The sequence below is a fragment of the Neovison vison genome, chromosome 6 (genome assembly GCF_020171115.1).
Source record: "Neovison vison isolate M4711 chromosome 6, ASM_NN_V1, whole genome shotgun sequence".
NCBI lineage: Eukaryota > Metazoa > Chordata > Mammalia > Carnivora > Mustelidae > Neogale > Neogale vison.
In genome coordinates this window covers 112,273,239-112,292,834 of record NC_058096.1, presented here as the reverse complement: position 1 = coordinate 112,292,834, position 19,596 = coordinate 112,273,239, and the positions used below count along the sequence as shown (strand labels likewise).

General features: G+C 43.6%; 1 protein-coding gene across 1 annotated transcript in view; it reads left to right on the top strand.

The window, feature by feature from the left end:
• The first annotated feature begins 5,618 nt into the window (after window positions 1-5,618).
• P3H2 (prolyl 3-hydroxylase 2) overlaps window positions 5,619-19,596 on the top strand; it is a 152,118-nt gene continuing 138,140 nt past the window's right edge. The window contains exon 1 of the mRNA XM_044251997.1: window positions 5,619-6,415. Within this exon, the coding sequence (XP_044107932.1) occupies window positions 5,930-6,415 (486 nt within the window). The 5' untranslated portion in view covers window positions 5,619-5,929. The remainder of the gene's footprint in view (window positions 6,416-19,596) is intronic.

Sequence of the window (19,596 nt, the reverse complement as noted above, 5' to 3'; positions counted from 1 at the left end):
GCCTGAAATGAGGAATCAGGGAGCCCCTTCTATGGAGAACTCAGAGAAGGAGATGAGAAGAGGTTCTCAAAGATAGGCAAGACATGAGGATAATCTCAGAATAATGGATCACCCATACATACAGAGTAATCTCTCCCAGAATTTCTCATGAGTAGGGTTTTCTTGGGGGTGCCGTACAGTGATCTGGGAACACTTCCATAGGAATGAATTATGACCTATTTACTTTAACAGTCATGACTATTACTAGATGCATTGTGTCATCAGGGTCATACTCAGCCGCTGTCTAATATATTAGATTTTACACACACACACACACACAAACACACACACACACACCTATGTCCATATTTATTTTGCAAAAAAAAAAAATTGTATGAGTCTGTGACTCTAGGTGAATGAGTAACACAACAAAGTTGGTGACTAAAGAAAAAATGTGCTTTGTACAAGTTTAACCAAAGTAGATCTTTGACAGGAACTATGAAGATTTTTGAGGAGTAGAGAGAGGCAACACAATATACAGCAGGAAAGACAGTAAATGGGCTTTGGTCCTGGTGCTGTAACTTGTGAGCTGGCAGTCTTTGGCAAACCATTCTTCTTTTATAAGTCTTATTTTTCTCACTGGTAAAATTATAATACTAATGTCTTACTCAAAAAGAGCCTTGAAAGTGACATGTCAAAATGTTTGTGAAAAGAACTGGCATAACACCCAGCACACAGGATATACCCAACTCTCTTGATTTCAGTCTGAATTGTGTTTTTAGCTTAAATTATTTTGAGAATAATTAGCATTCTTATTTCCCTTTTTTCTTGTTCAACTAAAATGCTAGACTCCAGAGGAAGGAATTTAGAATGCCTCCATGACAGGAATGTGGGGACTGAGTGTTTGCAGTGTTTTGTTTGATTTGGAATTGCAGAGCTCAATTAGGAATTAAGGTAAGCATAGGGACAGAGCTATTAAGGAAATTGGAAGGGAACAGACAGTCCTGGAATGTGGCAACTCCTGTTTGATTTTAAATGTAAGTTAAATATTAATTTTTCTAAAAAAAAAATCCCACAGAGCACCCCCTTCTTTTTTTTTTTTTTAAGATTTTATTTATTTGACAGACAGATCACAAGTAGGCAGAGAGAGAGGAAGGGAAGTAGGTTCCCCTCTGAGCAGAGAGCCCCATGCAGGCTCCATCCCAGGACCCTGGGATCATGACCTAAGCTGAAGGTAGAGGCTTTAACCCACTGAGCCACCCAGGCGCACCCCCCCTTTTTTCTTACACTGATAGATTGTTGGTGGCTTGCCTCTCACACTAATTTATTTGGAGGGGAAAAGAAAGTCTTCAGATGATCCTATTTGCCTAAGAAAAAAGTCTTCCAAACAGCTCCCTTGTCGCCAGCATCAACAGCAGCTGAACAGGGTTGGGTTGTTGCACAGTGAGAATTATTCTTTTCATTTTAAAGGAATCAAAAATGTTTGGGGCAAACAAGAGCCCTGGTTACACATGATCAAAATAAGAAAATATTAGATTTGCTTATGGAAAGTGTTGATTAAGTCTACTGCTGAAGTCTGAGGACACTTTTTATTGTTCCACAAAAATTTTGAAGGAAGGAGAGAAGTCAGCTTTGAAAACTATGCAAAATTTAGGGAAAATAAGCAACTCCTGAGGATCTCCTCTTTTCTGAATTCCTTCCTGCTGGAGGTTCCCTAAAGCAAGTGGGTACTATGATGCTGTTGACTTGCAAACAGAAGTCGAAAGGAAATTCAAGCTTCTGTCAAGATTCATTCCAAATATAATAAAAAAAGGAAGTGATTGAATCCCTTTAAAGCTTTTGGATGGATTCTCTTGTGCTTTGGCTGTTCTCTGACTTTGTAAGGAATGAGGAACAAAAGCGAAATTGCACTCTCCCCGTTCATATCCATCTTAGCAGACACTCCAACATCTGCCACTTCCAATGGCTCCCTTTTCCACATCATCTTTTTTATTACTTTCCAGCATTTTTCTTTCTTTTCTCTTTCTAAAAATCTCACAAAGCTACCATCATCCAGTGCTCCGTGTATGCCCGTGAAGCATGCATGTTTGACATTTCAGAATGTAAAATGATTCATTTCCTCCTGCCACTGTCAATCTGTGTGACCCATGGGCCTAAGCTTCCTCATTTGTAATATAAGGAAACTGATTAAGATTTGCAGTGCTTACGCTGTGTTCTACCACAGTGTTTCTCAACTTGAGCACTATTGATACTTGAGGCCGGATAATTGTTGTAGGGGACACTCCTGTTCATTGTGGGATGGTTAGCATCATGCCCAGCTTTTATCCATTAGCTGCCATTAGTACACCTGTACTCCTCTTCCCTAGCTGTGGCAATTAATATGGTTTTCTGGAGGGTAGAGGGAAGAATTGCTAACTAAAGCAGTGCTTCTCAAATTTGGGTGACTATAGGAGCCCTGGGGAATGTGGTAGAGACATGAAGGGCCATACATGATTCTACTTCAAGAAGCCAGGGCCTCTGTGCCTTTTACTAGTTTTTAGATACACAACAAAATTTGAGAACCACTGTTCATGAGGAATCATACTGATGAAGTGACTCTCAAACTAGGATTTTGCGCAAAGAGCCTCAGGAACTTTTTAGAGTTCAAGGAAGGAAGGAAAGAACCAGTCATCAAGGGATTTGTTAGGAACACACATATTTAGGATCCATCCCAGACTTAGTGAGTCAGAAATGCTGAGGTGCAACTCAATTGTCTAAGAAATGGCCCAGGTAAAGAGAAACTGCATTCTTGGTACACCAGGCAAGACGTACAGATGTGTAGAAGTATGAGACACCCAGGGAGGACTGCCTTTCAAACACAGGTTGATGCCACTGGGCAGAGCACTGCTTGGAATCAACTTCTCCATCCTGCGTGGCTCTTATTGCCTTACGGTCATGAACACTTGTTCTGACCCAGCCTTACCAGGCAGATCAGATTGTCCTCCTTGGGGAGGAGGTATCTGAGGGGCGGCATGTCTCAGACACATCAATCCTCCATGGCACCTGAGGTCCTGACCCATAGGCTTACTCTTACTCTTACTCTATGGTATTTACACCAGACTCGTGGTTCTGAATCTTGGTTTCATCTTAGAGTCACTGAGGGAATTTAAAACAAACAAACAAAAAACCCAAAACTTAATGCTGAGACCATACCCCAGACCAATTAAGTCAGAATCTGAGAGCCAGATAGCAGTATTTCTGCCCTTTGCAGGTGATTCCAGTGTTCAAGCAATATTGAGATGTCAATGAAATGCTTCCTATAAAATCGTGTAGGATTTTTATAGAGGGAAATAAGGAAGAAAGATATGTAAAAAGCCTGAAAATGGCCAGTTTGGGGGATCAGTAGGATGTCTGGTATGGCTACAGACTCTTAAGCTTTTGATTCTGTGCCAATACTAGAGCTTCCCCCAATTTTCCTAGATCCTTCCATTAGAAGCTATCTTTGCAGTTTCTGCATTTCCATACTACTTTGAATCGAATCTAACATGTATTATATTCTACTGTTAGAGGGTTGCACTGTTCTTGTCTCACCAATATGAAAAATGAATCTCATGAACACGAAGGGAAAAAAGTGAAGTGAAAGCTTCTTAAGTGAAGACATGAACAGAAAGGAAAGAAAAAAAAAAAAAACTCTTGAGTGAGAGGGCTCCTGAAAGTGTTGGCACTGGGGTCTTTTAAGGTCAGTCTTGTGTAGAAAACTGACCAAGGAATCTGGTAAATTTCTTATCAATATCATGTCACATTTATAAATATCATGAAAACTTCTTACCTTTATTTAAAACCAACATAGTGGACTTGTAACTGTCATGAGAACAAACAAGGTATTCCCTTCTCTCTGGTTAATATCTTACGTATAACATTTCTTCATATCTGGGATTTCTGTGAGTCTCCTTAAGTAGTTCCCTGCTGTTCATGTAGCCCCTTGCCTGTCTCTCCTTACCTAGCCTTGCCTGTCCCTTACTCACTACCTTGTGCTATAGTCACATATATGCAATTTGTCTCCTTCCTATACAACACTATGAGCTTTCAGGGGAAAGAACCCTGGCTTAGTCATCTCTCCCTTCCCCTAGAATATCTAATTGAGAGTAGGCATCCAAAGATAGAAATTTAACTGATGTTTTATAAAATGATGTGGACATGACACCAAATGTAGGGATATCTATAGCAAAGCCTCCTGGCATTTTTATCTCCAGTCACACAGGAAGACTTCCTAGACTAGTGTGCTTCAAAACCTTCCACAAGTGCACTGATAACTCTGGACTCTGAGTCTTATCTGAAAAGAGAGAGAATCTCTAGAGAAAAAGTCTGGGCGGATGACCCAAGTACAAATTCTGGCATACTGAACATTCAAAACTTTCAGTACATGCTCAGCTCCAAACTGGAGCTATTCCATCGATGAGATGAGCCAGAATGAGTGAGGTTTGGTGGAGAAAAATAATAACAGCATGATTCTTTGGTGTCCCTTGAAATTACAAAGCCAAGGCTGTTCATGGTTAGAGTGGTCAAACCCAACAAAATGAATGAAAGCATGAGCATAAAACCCCAGCAGCCTCCTTAGTATAATAGGGATTCCACAGAAAAGACTTTTTTTGAACATTCACACCAACTACTTGATATGTGTGGCTCTTTCCCATCCTCCTCCCCTCTTGCTCACCATCCCAGTGGCCAAGGAGACTTGGGGGAAATTGCCACAGGCACTAGAACACCGGAATGCCTTCAGGAGGCAGGTTGGAGGAGTCAAGGGTTCAGTGAGTAAGCTCTCCGGAATCTCTGTGAGAGTCTGGAGCCAAGGGACAGGAAAGAGGGGAACACGGTGGGAGAGGAGAAGCAGAAGAACATGAAAGCCTCCAGCGAAAGTTGTGTTGAAGTCTGGCAAGCGTTTCTTTCAGCATTCTCATCCCTAGATTGATGCTCATTGTTTACGTCCAGGGGCACTGGGATTTTGAATTGGCTCTTTAACTCTTAGAATAAGAATTTCTATCTGAAAACCATTTGATGTGTTGAGGTATTTGTCTCATAGGGGATGAGGAAACGGAGACTCACTGCACAAAGGCACACAGTTGGTACACTAACAGGCAGACTGTAAGGACAGTCTCGCCGTCTTCCAAAGGTTCCCCAGGTCCTGTGATAGGGTCTACGCCCAGGTCTACGCTCCTATCCCTGCTCCAGTGCTGACACATACACCCCTGCAAAACGGGGTGCGAAGGCAAGGGAGGGACCCTTGTTAAGGGAAGGAGCGGCAAGCTTTTGATTCCACAGGCCCAGGTTTGAGTAGCTTCTTTCGCCTTTTTACAGTTCTATACACTGAACTCATCGCCTGCCTTTCTCCTCAAGCCTCCGCCCCTGGTGCTCTCTTACCAGCCCGAGATGGAGCTTCAGTGCTTCCTCTAAAGGTGAAGGGCTCTGCGGACTGCGAGGTCATGCACCGATTCCAGAAAATGTATGAGTCCTAATGAGAGTCCTAACGAAACTCCTAACCTCGCTGAGCCGGGTTTTATAAAGGGAGTATTTCCGTCCATTCTGTCACGCGCAAGGGAGCGCACGTGGAAACCTCTCGCCCTGGGCTGGCCTCAAGCAGCGCCCGCTCTCCGGCTGGCACAGGGCGGTGCTGCGCCTGGCGTGCGGGCGGCGCGGTCCGGGCCTGCAGGGCGCGCTGAGCGCCGGCGAGCGGCTCGCGGAGGCTCGGGCAGCAGGAGGAGCGTGCGAGCTGTGGGCGTCCCTTTAAGAGCGGCCGGCCGACCCGGCCTCCGCCTCTCAGTCCGCTGAGCGCTGCCGGTCACCTGGGCTCGCGGGGCAGCCGGATCGCGGCGGGGCCGGCGCTCTCACCGCGGAGGTGGGAGACGCGACCCTGACGCCAGGTGCCGGGAGCCGTCTGGGAGCGTGGCCGTCCCGCGCCTCTCCGCGCCGGAGGATGCGGGAGCGCATCTGGGCGCCGCCGCCGCCGCTACTGCCGCTGCTCCTGCTGCTGCTGCTGCTCCCGCCGCCGCTCTGGGGCGGCCCCCCTGACAGCCCGCGCCCCGAGCAGCAGCGAGAGCCCGGGCCTCTGCAGCCCTTCGACCTGCTCTACGCCAGCGGCGTGGCCGCCTACTACAGCGAGGACTACGAGCTGGCGGTGCGCGACTTGGAAGCGGCGTTGCGCAGCCACCGGCGCCTGCGGGAGGTCCGAGCGCGCTGCGCCCGCCACTGCGCCGCGCGCCGCCCGCTCGCGCCCCCAGGCGCCGGCCCCGCGGCCGAGCTGCCGTTCTTCCGCGCGCTGCTGGAGCGGGCGCGCTGCTACCGCAGCTGCCAGAGCCAGCGCCTCGGGGGCCCCGTGTCCCGCCACCGCGTCAGCGAGGATGTGCGCAGCGACTTCCAGCGCAGAGTGCCCTACAACTACCTGCAGCGGGCCTACATCAAGGTACGCAGAGCACACCGCTAACCCCCTGCGACTCCGGGACACTCTCTAGAGTCCTCCCCACCGCCCCAGTCCCGGAGCCCGCGCTCTGCTCATTAACCTCTCAGGGTGGGTCTCCTCGGACCGGCCTGTCCCGCGTGTGTGCTTCTGGGTATCTGGTGGCCCAGGTTCGGTAACAAACACTCGGTGGAACCTGCGCAAGCCTGTAGCTCCTTGGGCATCAACTTGCCTCTTGAAAAGGGGACTGCATTGATAAAATGATGCTTAAAGTACCCATTCAGCACTAATTCCTGAGATGTGGGCAGAGCTGGATTTAGTGTAAGGTCTAATGTCGCTTCATTTCTCCGTCTAACCTCACCCCAGTTTCTCTTCCTTCTTCACTCCCCCATCCCTCCTACACTCTACTCTGCACCTTTTCTCTGAAGTTTACAAGAAAACATCCTCATAAAGCAGAATTAAAAGTTGACTTGCTCTGGAACAAATTTGTTACCCTCTACTCTCCCCTGAGCCTACAAAGCAATAAAGATCAAAAGTTAAAGAGAAGGTGTGATGGGAGAAGAGGCTCTCTGTGAGTCAGTCTCCGTAAAAGTACCCAAAGTGCTGACTGTGCCTTCTTTACTAGGCAACTTCCAATTCCTGGAGGTAAGCATTGGAGTGAGTTAGTTGACATCAGATGCCCAGTATTCTCCTTTGGGGTTTTGTGTGCGTGTGTGTGTGTATTCAGCCCACCTGAAGTTAGTGTCAGGAGGTATTCTGTGTATATTGGTATTTTATGCACATTCACAATTTTGAAGATCTATCTGGATGCTTCAGCAGAGAGAATTCAGTCTGTGCTTCTGGAAACACCCCTCTCTCAATCCATGTTGCTCTGAACTTATACTTTCTCTCATACTCTCTACTTTCTGGGTTTTATGCCAATGGGTCAGTGTCTCCTCCACACCTGCTAAAGTGGCAGCTTTGTGGGTTGGCCTCCACTAGCATTAGCCAATAGGCCGGGCTGCATTTCTAGGGTGGCGGATATACACACCACGTACAGATCCACATGCACACCGTCCCACATGGTCTGTGCTCCTGTGGGAAGGACACCATGGACATGTGCGGTTGTTTGTGGAGTTCAGGAAATTACAACTGAGATGAACTCTGAAGGCCCAGTGCTAGGGCCAAGGGTCCAAGGTACGCTAGACTAATATCCTGGGTAAGAAATAAGGATCAAGCCTGAACCTTTCAAGGTTTGTCTTCTGATATTTTTTGCTTCTTGATGAACTTGCTAAACCATGCATTAGGTATAAATCTGATCTTTTTATGGATGAATGGCCTAATTTTCGGTGGTCTTAGAGAATCGGTAGTGGCAGAGATGGAGGAGACCTTAAGTATCTGACAGCAGAAGACATCCTGAGCCAGTTCCCAGGATAGAATGTGGGTAGTTGAGTATGGTCCTGTTAGTATGGTCTTCCCAAGAGTCTCCGATGTAAGGTTGGCACTCCTGCTCATAGTTCTGTCACACATTTTGGGGAGATTTTCCTTTCTCATGTCTGGAGAAGAAGTGAATATTCTTCTCCAGTCCTATAAAAACAAATAACCATGAGGTAACTCTCAAAATGTGGGTTTCTCTAGTTCTGTAATTAAGCTTACATCACTGTTAATGTTACATAGATCAGTCATTCTGCTTCAGTCCCCTGATCAGAGGTCAAAGAAGGTGAAGCTGTAGGTTTGAGATGCCTCAAATTTTTGCAGTGAATTGGTTATAGGAATTAGTTACTCATGGGCACCTTTGTGGGTGAACTGTTGGGTGTGATCTGATGAAGCAACATAGTTTTAACAAGTTCTCCCCAAAATATGTGAACCCATGTCCTAATTTCTGTTTGGCCAGCAGTGTTCCTAAGAACAGAGTAAGTATCTTCTAGTAAGCAAAGCTTCTTGCATCTATATTATTGATAATCTCTTAAGGAGGAGATACTTGTATTTCTTTGGAAACTCACTTTTGATGGTTGAGTTTGTAGGAGTGTCTATGTGAACGTGTAATAAGGTGTACCATGCTATTTCCCCTCCCCTCTCCTAAGAGCTCCACAATTTCAGTCTCTTCTTGGCTTCCTGGGAATCTTAATCATAAACACATGCATATGTGCACGCACCCATGCACGCAGACACCATCCTTTGAGAGTAAAACAAAGCTCTCAAATAACAACAAAGTGCTGTCAGGCTCTGACAAGTCTGAATTCAGAAGTGTTTACTCCCCAGTGATAGAATGTGGAGTTCCCCAGATGTGCTCAGATATAAGCACAGCCCCTCATGTTGTTGAATAACCTTGGACCTCTGTGATCCAGTTTACACTTGAAAAGGATGCTCCTGGGCCACATTGAATTCAGTGAGGAGTTTGCAGCCAGAGTTTGAAAACTGTGAATCCTGTAATATGGTCAGAACTAGTGGGCCTCCTAGAGATAAGGAAGCACAGTTATTCCTGTGTTAGGATCTCCCAGCTGTAGAAGCTCTTGGGAGCTGGTGCTTCTCCACCAGACCCCAGTTACTGAGCCACCGATGGAAGCAGATCCTTTCTCCTGTGTGTCGGAGAGGAAAATGTATTGAGAATTATGAAATCTGAGTCCCGACAAGTTCAATTTCTCATTTCACTGATGAGGAAAGGGAGAGCCGGTGAGGGAAGGGGGCTTATTCCGTGTTACATATTTAATGGCGGAGCCAACATGATTTGATGAAAGGAGCCCAGGACTAATATTCGGGAGTCTGGCCTTTGCCAATAACTGATGCCCATGTCTGTGCTGTGCCCACTGCCCCGCTGGGTCACCTCAGGTCCCAGGGCATGCTGCAATCCCCAGGGCTCTCCTTCTGCCAGATTTGGACAGCTCCAGGGATGAGTAGGTCCTTGTCCTCTGGCGTAACAGAGACTCATTGCATTTATCTTAAGCTCTGCTCTGTAGAATATTCCTTGAGAATGGGCATGTTGGGAATTTGTCTGGACAGCGATGAGGCAGTAGTTCCACCGGGTTCCTAGACACGCCTTTCTGTTTAAATGCAGGGTGAGACTCTTCAAACCTCGATTTTTATCATTTCAGATTGTAAGACATAACTCATGATTCATAGCCCAAAGCATGAGATAGAAGTTTCATCATGGTATGCTCTGCTCAGAAATCTTCACTGGTTTCTCCATGCTGCCTTATAAAGCCCACATAGTTGAATGCAGCATCCAGATCCTGCCTCCCCTGTACCCTTCCCGGGATATCTCCCCCACTCAACCCCCTCCCACCAGATGGAACGATGGCTGCTTGGTCTTCTCTATCTGCTACTTTTGCATACCTGGGTTTTGTTTATTCTTTAGGAGTTAGGTGGGCTCTGGCTTGGGATAGATCTAGAACTGAAATTTACCTCTTCAGTCTCTGGCTGACCGTGAACAAATGACATACACTTTCTGAGGTTCGCTTTCTCCATGTGTGACATGGAGATAATAGGACTTACCTGATTGATTTCGGTTAGATTTAAGAGAAGATTTATGTAAGGTACTCAGGACAGGGCCTGTTTCTCAAAAAATAATGGAGACCTGTTTCTTCTCATTATTAATTTGATAGTAGATTTTTTTCCTCCTCCTTCTGTACATGTTCAAATTGTAACTGTCATGACACAAATACACCTGTTTCTGTGAGGTCCTCCTTCACACGCTTTGCAACTCTCACAAGAACACCCTTTGGGGCTTAAGTGGGTAGGAGAAGAATCCATGAAACAAGATGGGATAGGGAGGGAGACAAACCATAAGTGACTCTTAATCTCACGAAACAAACTGTGGGTTGCTGGGGGGAGGGGGGATGGGAGAAGGAGGGTAGGGTTATGGACATTGGGGAGGGTATGTGCTTTTGGGTAAATTGGAAGGGGAGATGAACCATGAGAGACTATGGACTCTGAAAAACAATCTGAGGGGTTTGAAGTGGCGGGGGGTGGGAGGTTGGGGTACCAGGTGGTGGGTATTATAGAGGGCACAGCTTGCATGGAGCACTGGGTGTGTTGAAAAAATAATGAATACTGTTTTTCTGAAAATAAATAAATTGAAAAAAAAAAAAAAAGAACACCCTTTGGGGCACCTGGGTGGCTCAGTGGGTTAAAGCCTCTGCCTTTGGCTCAGGTCATGATCCCAGGGTCCTGGGTTCGAGCCCCGCATCCGGCTCTCTGCTCAGCAAGGAGCCTGCTTCCTCCTCTCTCTGCCTGCTGCTCTGCCTACTTCTGATCTCTGTCAAAAAAATAATATCTTTAAAAAAAAAAAAAAAAAGAACACCCTTTCTGCCTCCTTTGAATGTCCACAGCGAGGAATCTCTTCCTCTCATGTTTTATTTTGAACTTTGTTCTTTCAGAATTTATGTATTTGCCTATCAGTGATGTGAACTTGACATCAAAGAACTATCTTAGTCACTTTTGTATCTCCCAAAGTGGGAGTTTCCAGATTGGGATGATTATTAGGTAAAGGATTATTATTAATCATCTTGGCATGAAAAATATGATTTAAAATGAGGGATTTAGGCACTGTAGGTCTGAGCTCGTCCTCAGCATCTATACTCCCCAAACATCTATAATGTGTATAGATTTACATACAAATAGATATATGTACATAGATGTATGTAAATGCTCAGTGTATGTTTGTGGAATGAATAATAGCTTGGTTTTTTTATGTATGAAATATTGTGGAGAAAATCTCTGAGTGGTGGCAGGGGGTTTTCTCACACTGGTTACTCAGTGTCCTGGCTGGTCAGATGCAGGACAAAGTCACGGAAAGACTAGATTCCTTGACTTCTCACTCTTTTCCTACTTGTAAGTTCTGGCTAATGTTGTAGAACTCTGTTCCTTTCCCCTCCATCTTTCTTTCCTAATTTAATTATTACCTAAAACTGTGCTTTAGAAAACCCTTGACACACTGTGCCTGCTTTACATACATTTGTTGAGTTTAAACAAATGTAAGAAAGATGTTGTTTTTTCCCTTATCTTTGTGCCTTGACCAGGAATAGTTTTGACAGGGACTGTTTTTCTCCCACTGTTCCCAGCCACTCAATAAAAACAAAAAAGCAAAAAAACAAAAAGCAAAAAACTAGTGGCGCTTATTTATTTATTTTTTTTTACTTAAAACAAGCTTGCCCCTGCCTGTTTTGTTTCTGAGTTGGTGCTTTGAGCCATTTGACCTTTGTTTTTCTTCTCAGGATTGAAGGGGGGGAGAAAAGGAAATAGCAATTAAGTTAGGCAATCCTATCTCCCTCCTGAAGTCCTCTCCCTAAACTCCCTTTCTCTTGACCACAATCTCTTTTATTAGTGGTTTCTAGAAAAGAAGAGTAAACTCAAGGAACTTTCTCACTTTTAATCTGTTTTATCAACTTCTTTTTCTTTCTAGATGAATGCCTTCACAAGCACAAAATGGAAACCCTGGGTCTCAACTGTTAGTTCAGAAGAAAAACTTTTTGTGTATCCCATTTTCAAATCTTTCTCTTTTTTTTAAACGTATATGTAGACTATGTACATTTTGTCCCCAAATTATTTCAAATAGGAAGTTGACTTTATATCTTCTTGAAATAGCTGTTCTGAAATTGTCCTAGGGATTATTTACTCTAGGGGAGGTGGTGTGCGGTGAAGTCTTTTTTTTTTTTTTTTTGTCTCACAATTGAGACTTTTTTATGCTCGAGTCATCAAAACCCACTAGTACCATCTTTCTGTCCCATTTCCTGGGAAGGAAACACGGGAGATTGTTTGTCTAGCAGCTTTTAGGTCCTGAGCCAAGGAGTCAGAATCCTGTCATCTCCTAGAGGGGGCAGGCCTTTTGGAGGCTCTGTCAGCTCTTTATCAGTCTTCCCTCGAGATTGCAAATAGTTAGTGCCACCAAGGCTTTCAAATTCAGTTTGATGAGAGTAGCAACTGCTTACTTACCTCCTCCTTAGTCTAGTGAATCAGGGATTCCTTTGCAGGTTTTAATAAAGGAAAGCAGTAAACTGCTTGTCTCTCTTCCTAGATCCCATCTCTGAGAATCTAGTGTGTTCTGTCACTAATATCATTTGTCCACTGCTAAACTCCAAAGGGATAGCTGGGTGGAATTCTTTTGGGAATGTCTGATAAAATGTCAACGTGCTTCACGGGGGGAGTTGACACATTCTGAAAGGTGGGTGGGTTCACCTAAAATTAAAATTTGCTGTAATGGTGGTTCCTTTGTACTGCCAAGGAATTGAGCAAACTGGGTTTCCTAGAATCCCTGACAGATCTTCGAGCTGGGAGAGAGGGATCAGTATTTTGCTCAAGAAATGTGGGAAAGCAAGGGCGACAAGTACTATTGATTAGAACTATGTAATGCTACAGCGTGAAGGGCCCTCATTGATCTTGAAGTCTGTCCCTGTCCCTTAATAGCTGATGACACTGGCCTCACAGTTTCCAGGACAAATCAAGAAGAGTCAGTAAGCTGAGGACAGAAGGTAGGTATTCTAATTTACGGCCTGTGCTCTTTCCAGACTCTGTGCTGTGGGCATGGGTACCTCCTGAAGGGTGCGCTGGTGAATTGGGTGCAGCTGAGACCTGCAGTAGACCTGGTGCCTTCGGAGACAGAACAGACCCCAGACTGGTCTGCCCACCCTGCATTTTCATTCGCATGATACGTGGGCCACTCAGCCAAGAGTCATAGTTGTCTGGTGGAAAATTTTGCAGTTCTCATTAGGAAAAATAATTTCTCCTGTCTTTTTTTCCATTCAGCTTTTCTCCTATAATTCTTTTTCTGTCCTTTTATCCATCCCTCCTTTCCTGCTGTCTGACTTCTTAGCTATGTAATTTCCATGAGAGCTAACCCTCATTTGCCAAATGGCCCAAACACATCTTTTAAAAAAAAGAAAAAAGAAAAAAAAAAGATTTGGTATGCTTTAGTGCTGAGTGTATGATTTTTGATTTGCAGGGCTGAAGAGGGTTGCAGACTCTTGTCAGAAGAAGCTGGTTTCACTTGGCCCCACCCCTTTCTGCTTTACTTTGTTTTCTGTACTTCTCTCCTTCTGCTTTTCCTCCCTGATCCCTTGTCCTGTCCGTGGTCCACACAGTGCAATCACATCTGAAAAGGAGAAGGTTGAAGGGGTTTATAGGGGAGAGAGAAAAGCAGGTAGTGGTAGAGGCATTGTCAGGTCTCTGGCTCTAATGAACTGAAGGCCACAGAGCCTCTTGTTTAATTGGATACACAGACATTGGCATCTACTTCTGTGAAACTTTTTAATGTTCTTTCCCCTGGATGCCCTGTGCATGACTTGGGCATATGTTGGGGAGATGTTCCCCTCCCCTTCCAGGATCCCATCTTTCTGCAGCTGCTCACTGCCACATTCATGGAACATCAGTGTTCTAACCATCCCATTTTACAGATGAGAAAACAGAGCCTGAGGGAATATCAAATTGTCCAAATTTATCCAGCAATTTAATGGAAGAGCCAGGATTAGAATCCAAGAACCCTGAGTTCCACATCCGTGACATTGCTGATGACTACTATTTGTAAGACTCACACTAAAAACAAAAACTCAACCAAATTAAAGTGAAACACATCATTTGTTAGTTGGAATAAGCCCAGAAAATAAAAGCTCCCTTATGCAATGTTATTTCCTGAACTACTATGCTGCCCACTTCCGAGGAAAACTCAGGTATAGGAACCTGGGTTAGTGCTCTTCCCCGGTAAGCCTAATGCAAATGAACAAGGCAAAGACTTCTTTGGAAGGGAAGTGAAGGAATAGAGCCAGAGAGAGAGAGAGAGAGAGACCCAAGATGTCAGATTTTCCAGGAGCTCAGGGTATCAGAATGATCCTACTGGAATTCATTATCTGCAAAGAGTAGATTCGGTTTTTGTTCAAGTAATGGGATACTGCTGAGGATTTGCAGTGTAATTAGACTGGAACTCAGGAAGGGACTGGCGAAAACAAGAAATATAATGAAATAAATAAATCCAAAGCAAAACAGAGAAACTGTTAATAAACCTTCAATCATAGAAACGTTAAGTGAGCCAATTTTGATTTGTTTTTCCTGCTTGAATGCTAAATTTTTAGCTCTTACTCTGCCAAGATCAATAGGCTTGCATGAAGAAATCAACACCTAATTAGGACTCCAGACACAGTGAATTACCTTAAAACCAGATTTGGCTGTTTTTAAAAGAATGACCTCAAATTATAGTATCAAAGACTAACCCAAAAGACCATACTAATTATTTCCCCACTGAAGCAAGAGCTATTTCTTAATAATATTTCTTAGATTGATTCCAGAATCAACAGTCAGCATCTGATTTTAGTACGTGGCATTTAAAAATGGCACCAGGGACAGAGACCTTCACAGTCAATCATTGTTTCTATAGGATTGCCACAGACTCACTTACACCGTGGAGTCTGCAGGGTTTCAGCAGGCATTTCAGCTGGAGTGTCCAAATCTTGGCTTATTGATATTTTGGGATGAATAATTCTTTATTGTGATGGGCTGTCCTGTACATTTGGGGATGGTTGGCAGCGCCCCTGGTCTTTGCCTACTGGATAGTGGTAGCTACACATTCAAGACCTCTCCCAGCTGTGACCCCCCCCCCCAAAAAAAGTCTTCATACATTGCAAAAATGTCTCTTCGGGTTCAAAATCATTTCACATAGAGAACCACTGATTTAAATATTTGGCCGTATTTGAAATAACTGGACATTAAGGTGAGACAAGTACAAATTAAGTCTTGGACAATACATGCTAGATAGCAACGTGTTCACTAATCATGATATTTATGAAAACGAAAATGTTGAACTATAATTTGACACCTTTTATGAGGGGGAAACTCATTGGAAATAGAGCTGTTTTTTCTAAGATGCAAATCCCGGGGCTTATATCCTACAGCTGGTCCTCCCCTGCCGGTGCACTAATTCGGCTTGCGGGAAAGGGCAGAGGCTCTGGCTTCACTCTACTTACACTTTTCAACTGAACATGATAGGACAGGTTGCTGTAGCAATACAAACTAACGCTTTTTAGTGCTAAACTCCAGAATTAACTTAGGTCTCTTTCTATTAAGAGTGTACCCAAACTCAGTTGTTTAAAAATAATTCACTGCAACTCTTAGTTTTCTTGGGGTTAGCTCTGTGTCATGTGTAATCTTAGAAAACAACTTGACCTAACCCGAAACAGAAGAAGTCTGAAAAGTGGGTATTATAAATAGGAGGGTGTCAGAGGAAAGAAGAAATGGCATAGAGACTGAGACAGAGAGAGAGTCAGAAGGTGTTTCAGTCTTTTTCGGCTACTATCACAGAACACCCCAAGCTGGGTGGCTTGTAAACAGCAAACATTTCCCTCTCCCAGTTCTGGAGGCAGTGAGGCCAAGATCGTGACACCAGTGGATTCGGTGTCTAGTGAGAATCCTGCTTTGCTATGACTTCACACGGCGAAAGGGGCTATGAAGCTTGCTGGGGTCATTAATGCAATATAAGGTCACTAATCCCATGCATGAGGACTCTGTCGTCATGACCTAATCACCTCCCCAATGCCCACCTCCTGACTCCATCCCCTTGGGGACTAGCTTTCAAGACAGGAATTTCAGGAGGACACAAACATTCACACCCCACTGAAGGGAAATAGGAAGATAAAGGGAGAAAGATGGAGAGAGGCTAGAAACAATTAAGTACAGGAAAATAAGAGCAAGGAAATCAAAAGAGCCGGTTCCCCCACGTAAAAGGATGCTGCCAGAAGTAACATGTGGGCGTCACACGCTGACATCCATGCCTGTCCTAGAGCCATTCCTTTGGAAGCAAATGTTGGTCATTCTTCAGTGATTTAATGCTGTAGGCCCCATTCACAGTACAGATGTTTCTGCTTTGAGAAAACCTAGGGGAGCAGGGCCATTCCCTTTCCTCAGTGACACAGAGAAGGAAGGTGTCCCTTTGGGGGAGATTCTACATGCACGGCCCTGAAAAATCGCCAAATGATATGACCCCCCACCTCAAATAAATAAATAAATAAATGCTATAAATAAACCAAACAAAAAAAGAGATAGAGTCTTAGTAAAAATGTTCACTTTATATTTACATGAAACTACACTGCTTTCTCAATGCAGCTGTTAAAGAATTTTCCAAGCTCTGTTACGAGACGTGAAGATGAAGAAGACATTTTCTCTACCTTCAAGTGGGTCATAGTTCATTGAGGGGAGTAAGTGTGTATCCAGTTATAATATGAATCCATCACTGGAGAAACCCAATACTCCTACGTGATTATGTGGGGGGTCAAAGATGTTCTGTATCAGAGCGTTAGAATTAGATGGGAAGAAAGACAGAACTTCAAGATTTGTGGCATGTGAGGAATACCATTTAGAAAACACTGGTAATTTTAAACTTGGAGATAGGAAAACAGGACTACAAAAGAAAGACTTGGAAGCAGAGATTATGGAAAAGCTGGATAATTCATTGAATCCGGAGTACAGGTTGTTTTAAGTGTACATTGGAGTGATTGTAAGTTTTAAAAGAATGTGTACTGGTCTGAAGCTTGAAAAAAAATCAGCTATGGTAATATATGAAATGCTGCCTTTTAGGAAATTTTACTAATAATTAGTTATAAATATACTGCCTCGAAGCTAAGTCCAAGTAGATTGTGACTTCAGTTGACTTTTTAAGTTTGTTAAGGGCAGTGTCACTTTGCCACTAGAGGTTTCTGTGAATTCCTAGGAGTAGTTCAACCTTCCATTTAATGTTACGCTAAATTACTCATGGTCTTTATGATTCCATGCCTATCTCTGTGGAAAGCTAATAAAATCATCTTTAAACCCCGCCCCCCAAAACCAAACATCAGACTTAGCTCTGAGGCAGTACAATTTATAACAATAATTTGTAGTAATAATGGATATTATTTATTTTGTTACTTTGTTTCAGGTATTATGCTAAAAGCTTTACAAAATTTTCCCCACCCAATTCTCATAATAACCCTACTACAGATCTTAGGTCAGTTGACCTTGGAGCAACATGGGGGTTAAGTGCACCAACCCCCACATCGTTGAAAATCCTCATACAACTTTTAACAATCCCCCAACAACTTAACTACTAGTAGTTTACTATTGTCCTGAAGACTTACTAATAGCTTAATAATCAATAAACACATATTTTGTGTTTACATGTATTATATACTGTATTCTTACAATAAAGTAAGCTAGAGAGAATGTTCTTAAAATCATATGGAGGAGGGGTGGGTTAAGGGGTAGCTCAGTGGGTTAAGTGTCTGACTCTTGGTTTCAGCTCAGGTCATGATCTCAGGGTCCAGAGATTGAGCCCGTGTGGGGCTTCCTGCTGAATGAGGAGTCTACTTAGGATTCTCTCTCTCCCTCTGCCCCCTGCCTGGCATGCGTGTGCATGCTCTCTATCGCTCTCCATCGGATAAATAAATCTTTGAAACAAAAATAATAAGGAAGAGAAAATACATTTATAGCACTGTGCTATATTTGCTAGGGGAAAAAATCTTAGTATAAGTGGATCTGCACAACTTAAACCTATGTTGTTCAGTGGTTAAGTGTATAATTTTCATTGTGCTACAGGAACAGTGAAGGTAGAAGTTTAAATAATATGTCTGAGAACATACACTTAGTACAACATAACAGAGTTAGAATCTAAACACAGGTTTTTCTGGTGAGAAAATCTGAGTTCTCACATACTTCTCATGGCTGGCATTTTGGCATCAAATGGACGTATATTCAAAAAGTCCTGCCTCTTATGCTTTGGGTCACCATGGGAAAGCTCACCTATATGAACCTAAGTTTCTTATCTGGAAAATGGGATAGTCATACCTACTTCAGTGGGTTCTTATGAGAATCTATTAATGAAAAGTTTGTTGGCTCACCTAGGTTGGCAGTGATGCAAAAATACTTATTCTTTGCTTCTTGGCGTCTGGGCAGAAGGCAAGCTTGTGAGGGAAGGTGAAAGAAGAAAGAAAAGTTAAGCCAATATATCACGATAAACGGAGGGAATAATTACAATGTAGTAGGTTCATGAAACTCTGAGGCCCAAAATACCAGAACCTGATTGACTCTATTTGAGCTGCTGGCTTCAAGTTCACTTCTCTACACAATGGAGCACAGCCTCCTCTCATCACTGAGCTAAAACAAAAATTATCCTGTGACTGGACACTTGGGACTGTGTTGCAAAAAGTCCTTTTGCTCTCTTCCCCACTACATTTTCTGACCCTTCTATTTCACAATTTCCTTGAGACTGTGGCCTCTTCTTTGTATTTTTCCAAAAAAAAAAAAAAATTGACTCTGTTCAAACACATTCCAAACCTTCTCTGTTTCTTATTAGTAGATAAAATCTCTTCCCACAGACCAACACATTTTGGGAATTTTAAGCCCCTGTGAGCCTCTTCTCCACCCTGATCTTGATCTTGAGTACCCTTGGGGAATGGCCTAGGTTTGGGAATCCAAAAAAAATCTCTTTATCACAGACACTAAAAATATGACTGCCTCTTCTGTACCAGTCAGGTAAGTGGTTGAGTACTGAACAATGGGAGGGATGACTAGTCTAGCATTAAGCGATTTAGGCTCTATCTCTAGTTTTTTTCTTTTTTTTAAATTTTATTTAAAATCTCAAAATTTAAGTGAAGTGGGGGAGGGTGTGAGAGAGAGAGAGAGAGAGCACAAGCAGGAGGAGAGGCAGAGACTACCCACTGAGCGGAGACTGCTGTGGGGCTCAGATCCCAGGACCCCGAAATCACGACCTGAGCCAAAGTCAGATGCTCAGATGACTGAGCAACCCAGGTGCCCTGGCTCTATCTCTGGTTTTATCACTAATGTTTCTCTCTAGGTCTTGAGGTGTTCTTTAGGAAAAGAGCAGCATTTCATCGGATGGCTTTAAGAGCCGGTTTCTCTCTGCCAGCCGGAGATTCTAAAATGCTTCAGTGGACTGGCACTGTGATGCCATCTACCCACGGAAAAGAGGAAAGTGATGAGATTCTAGTGGAATCTAGTAGAATGAGATACCATGAGTTTGAAAGGTCACAGGAAAGGAAGTCCTTCCGGTGTGTCTGATACTAGTTCTCATCTTTAGATGGACAGTCACCACAAAGCAGAACCTGAAAGAAGATCACGCTACTATTAATTTGGTGGGACTTTAAGAGGTATTAGACCAACTTGGGTGTGTTCAGGAAAGACAGAGATAGATAAAAGACTCAAACTATGTTTTATAAGAGAAAAGTTGAAATAAGAAT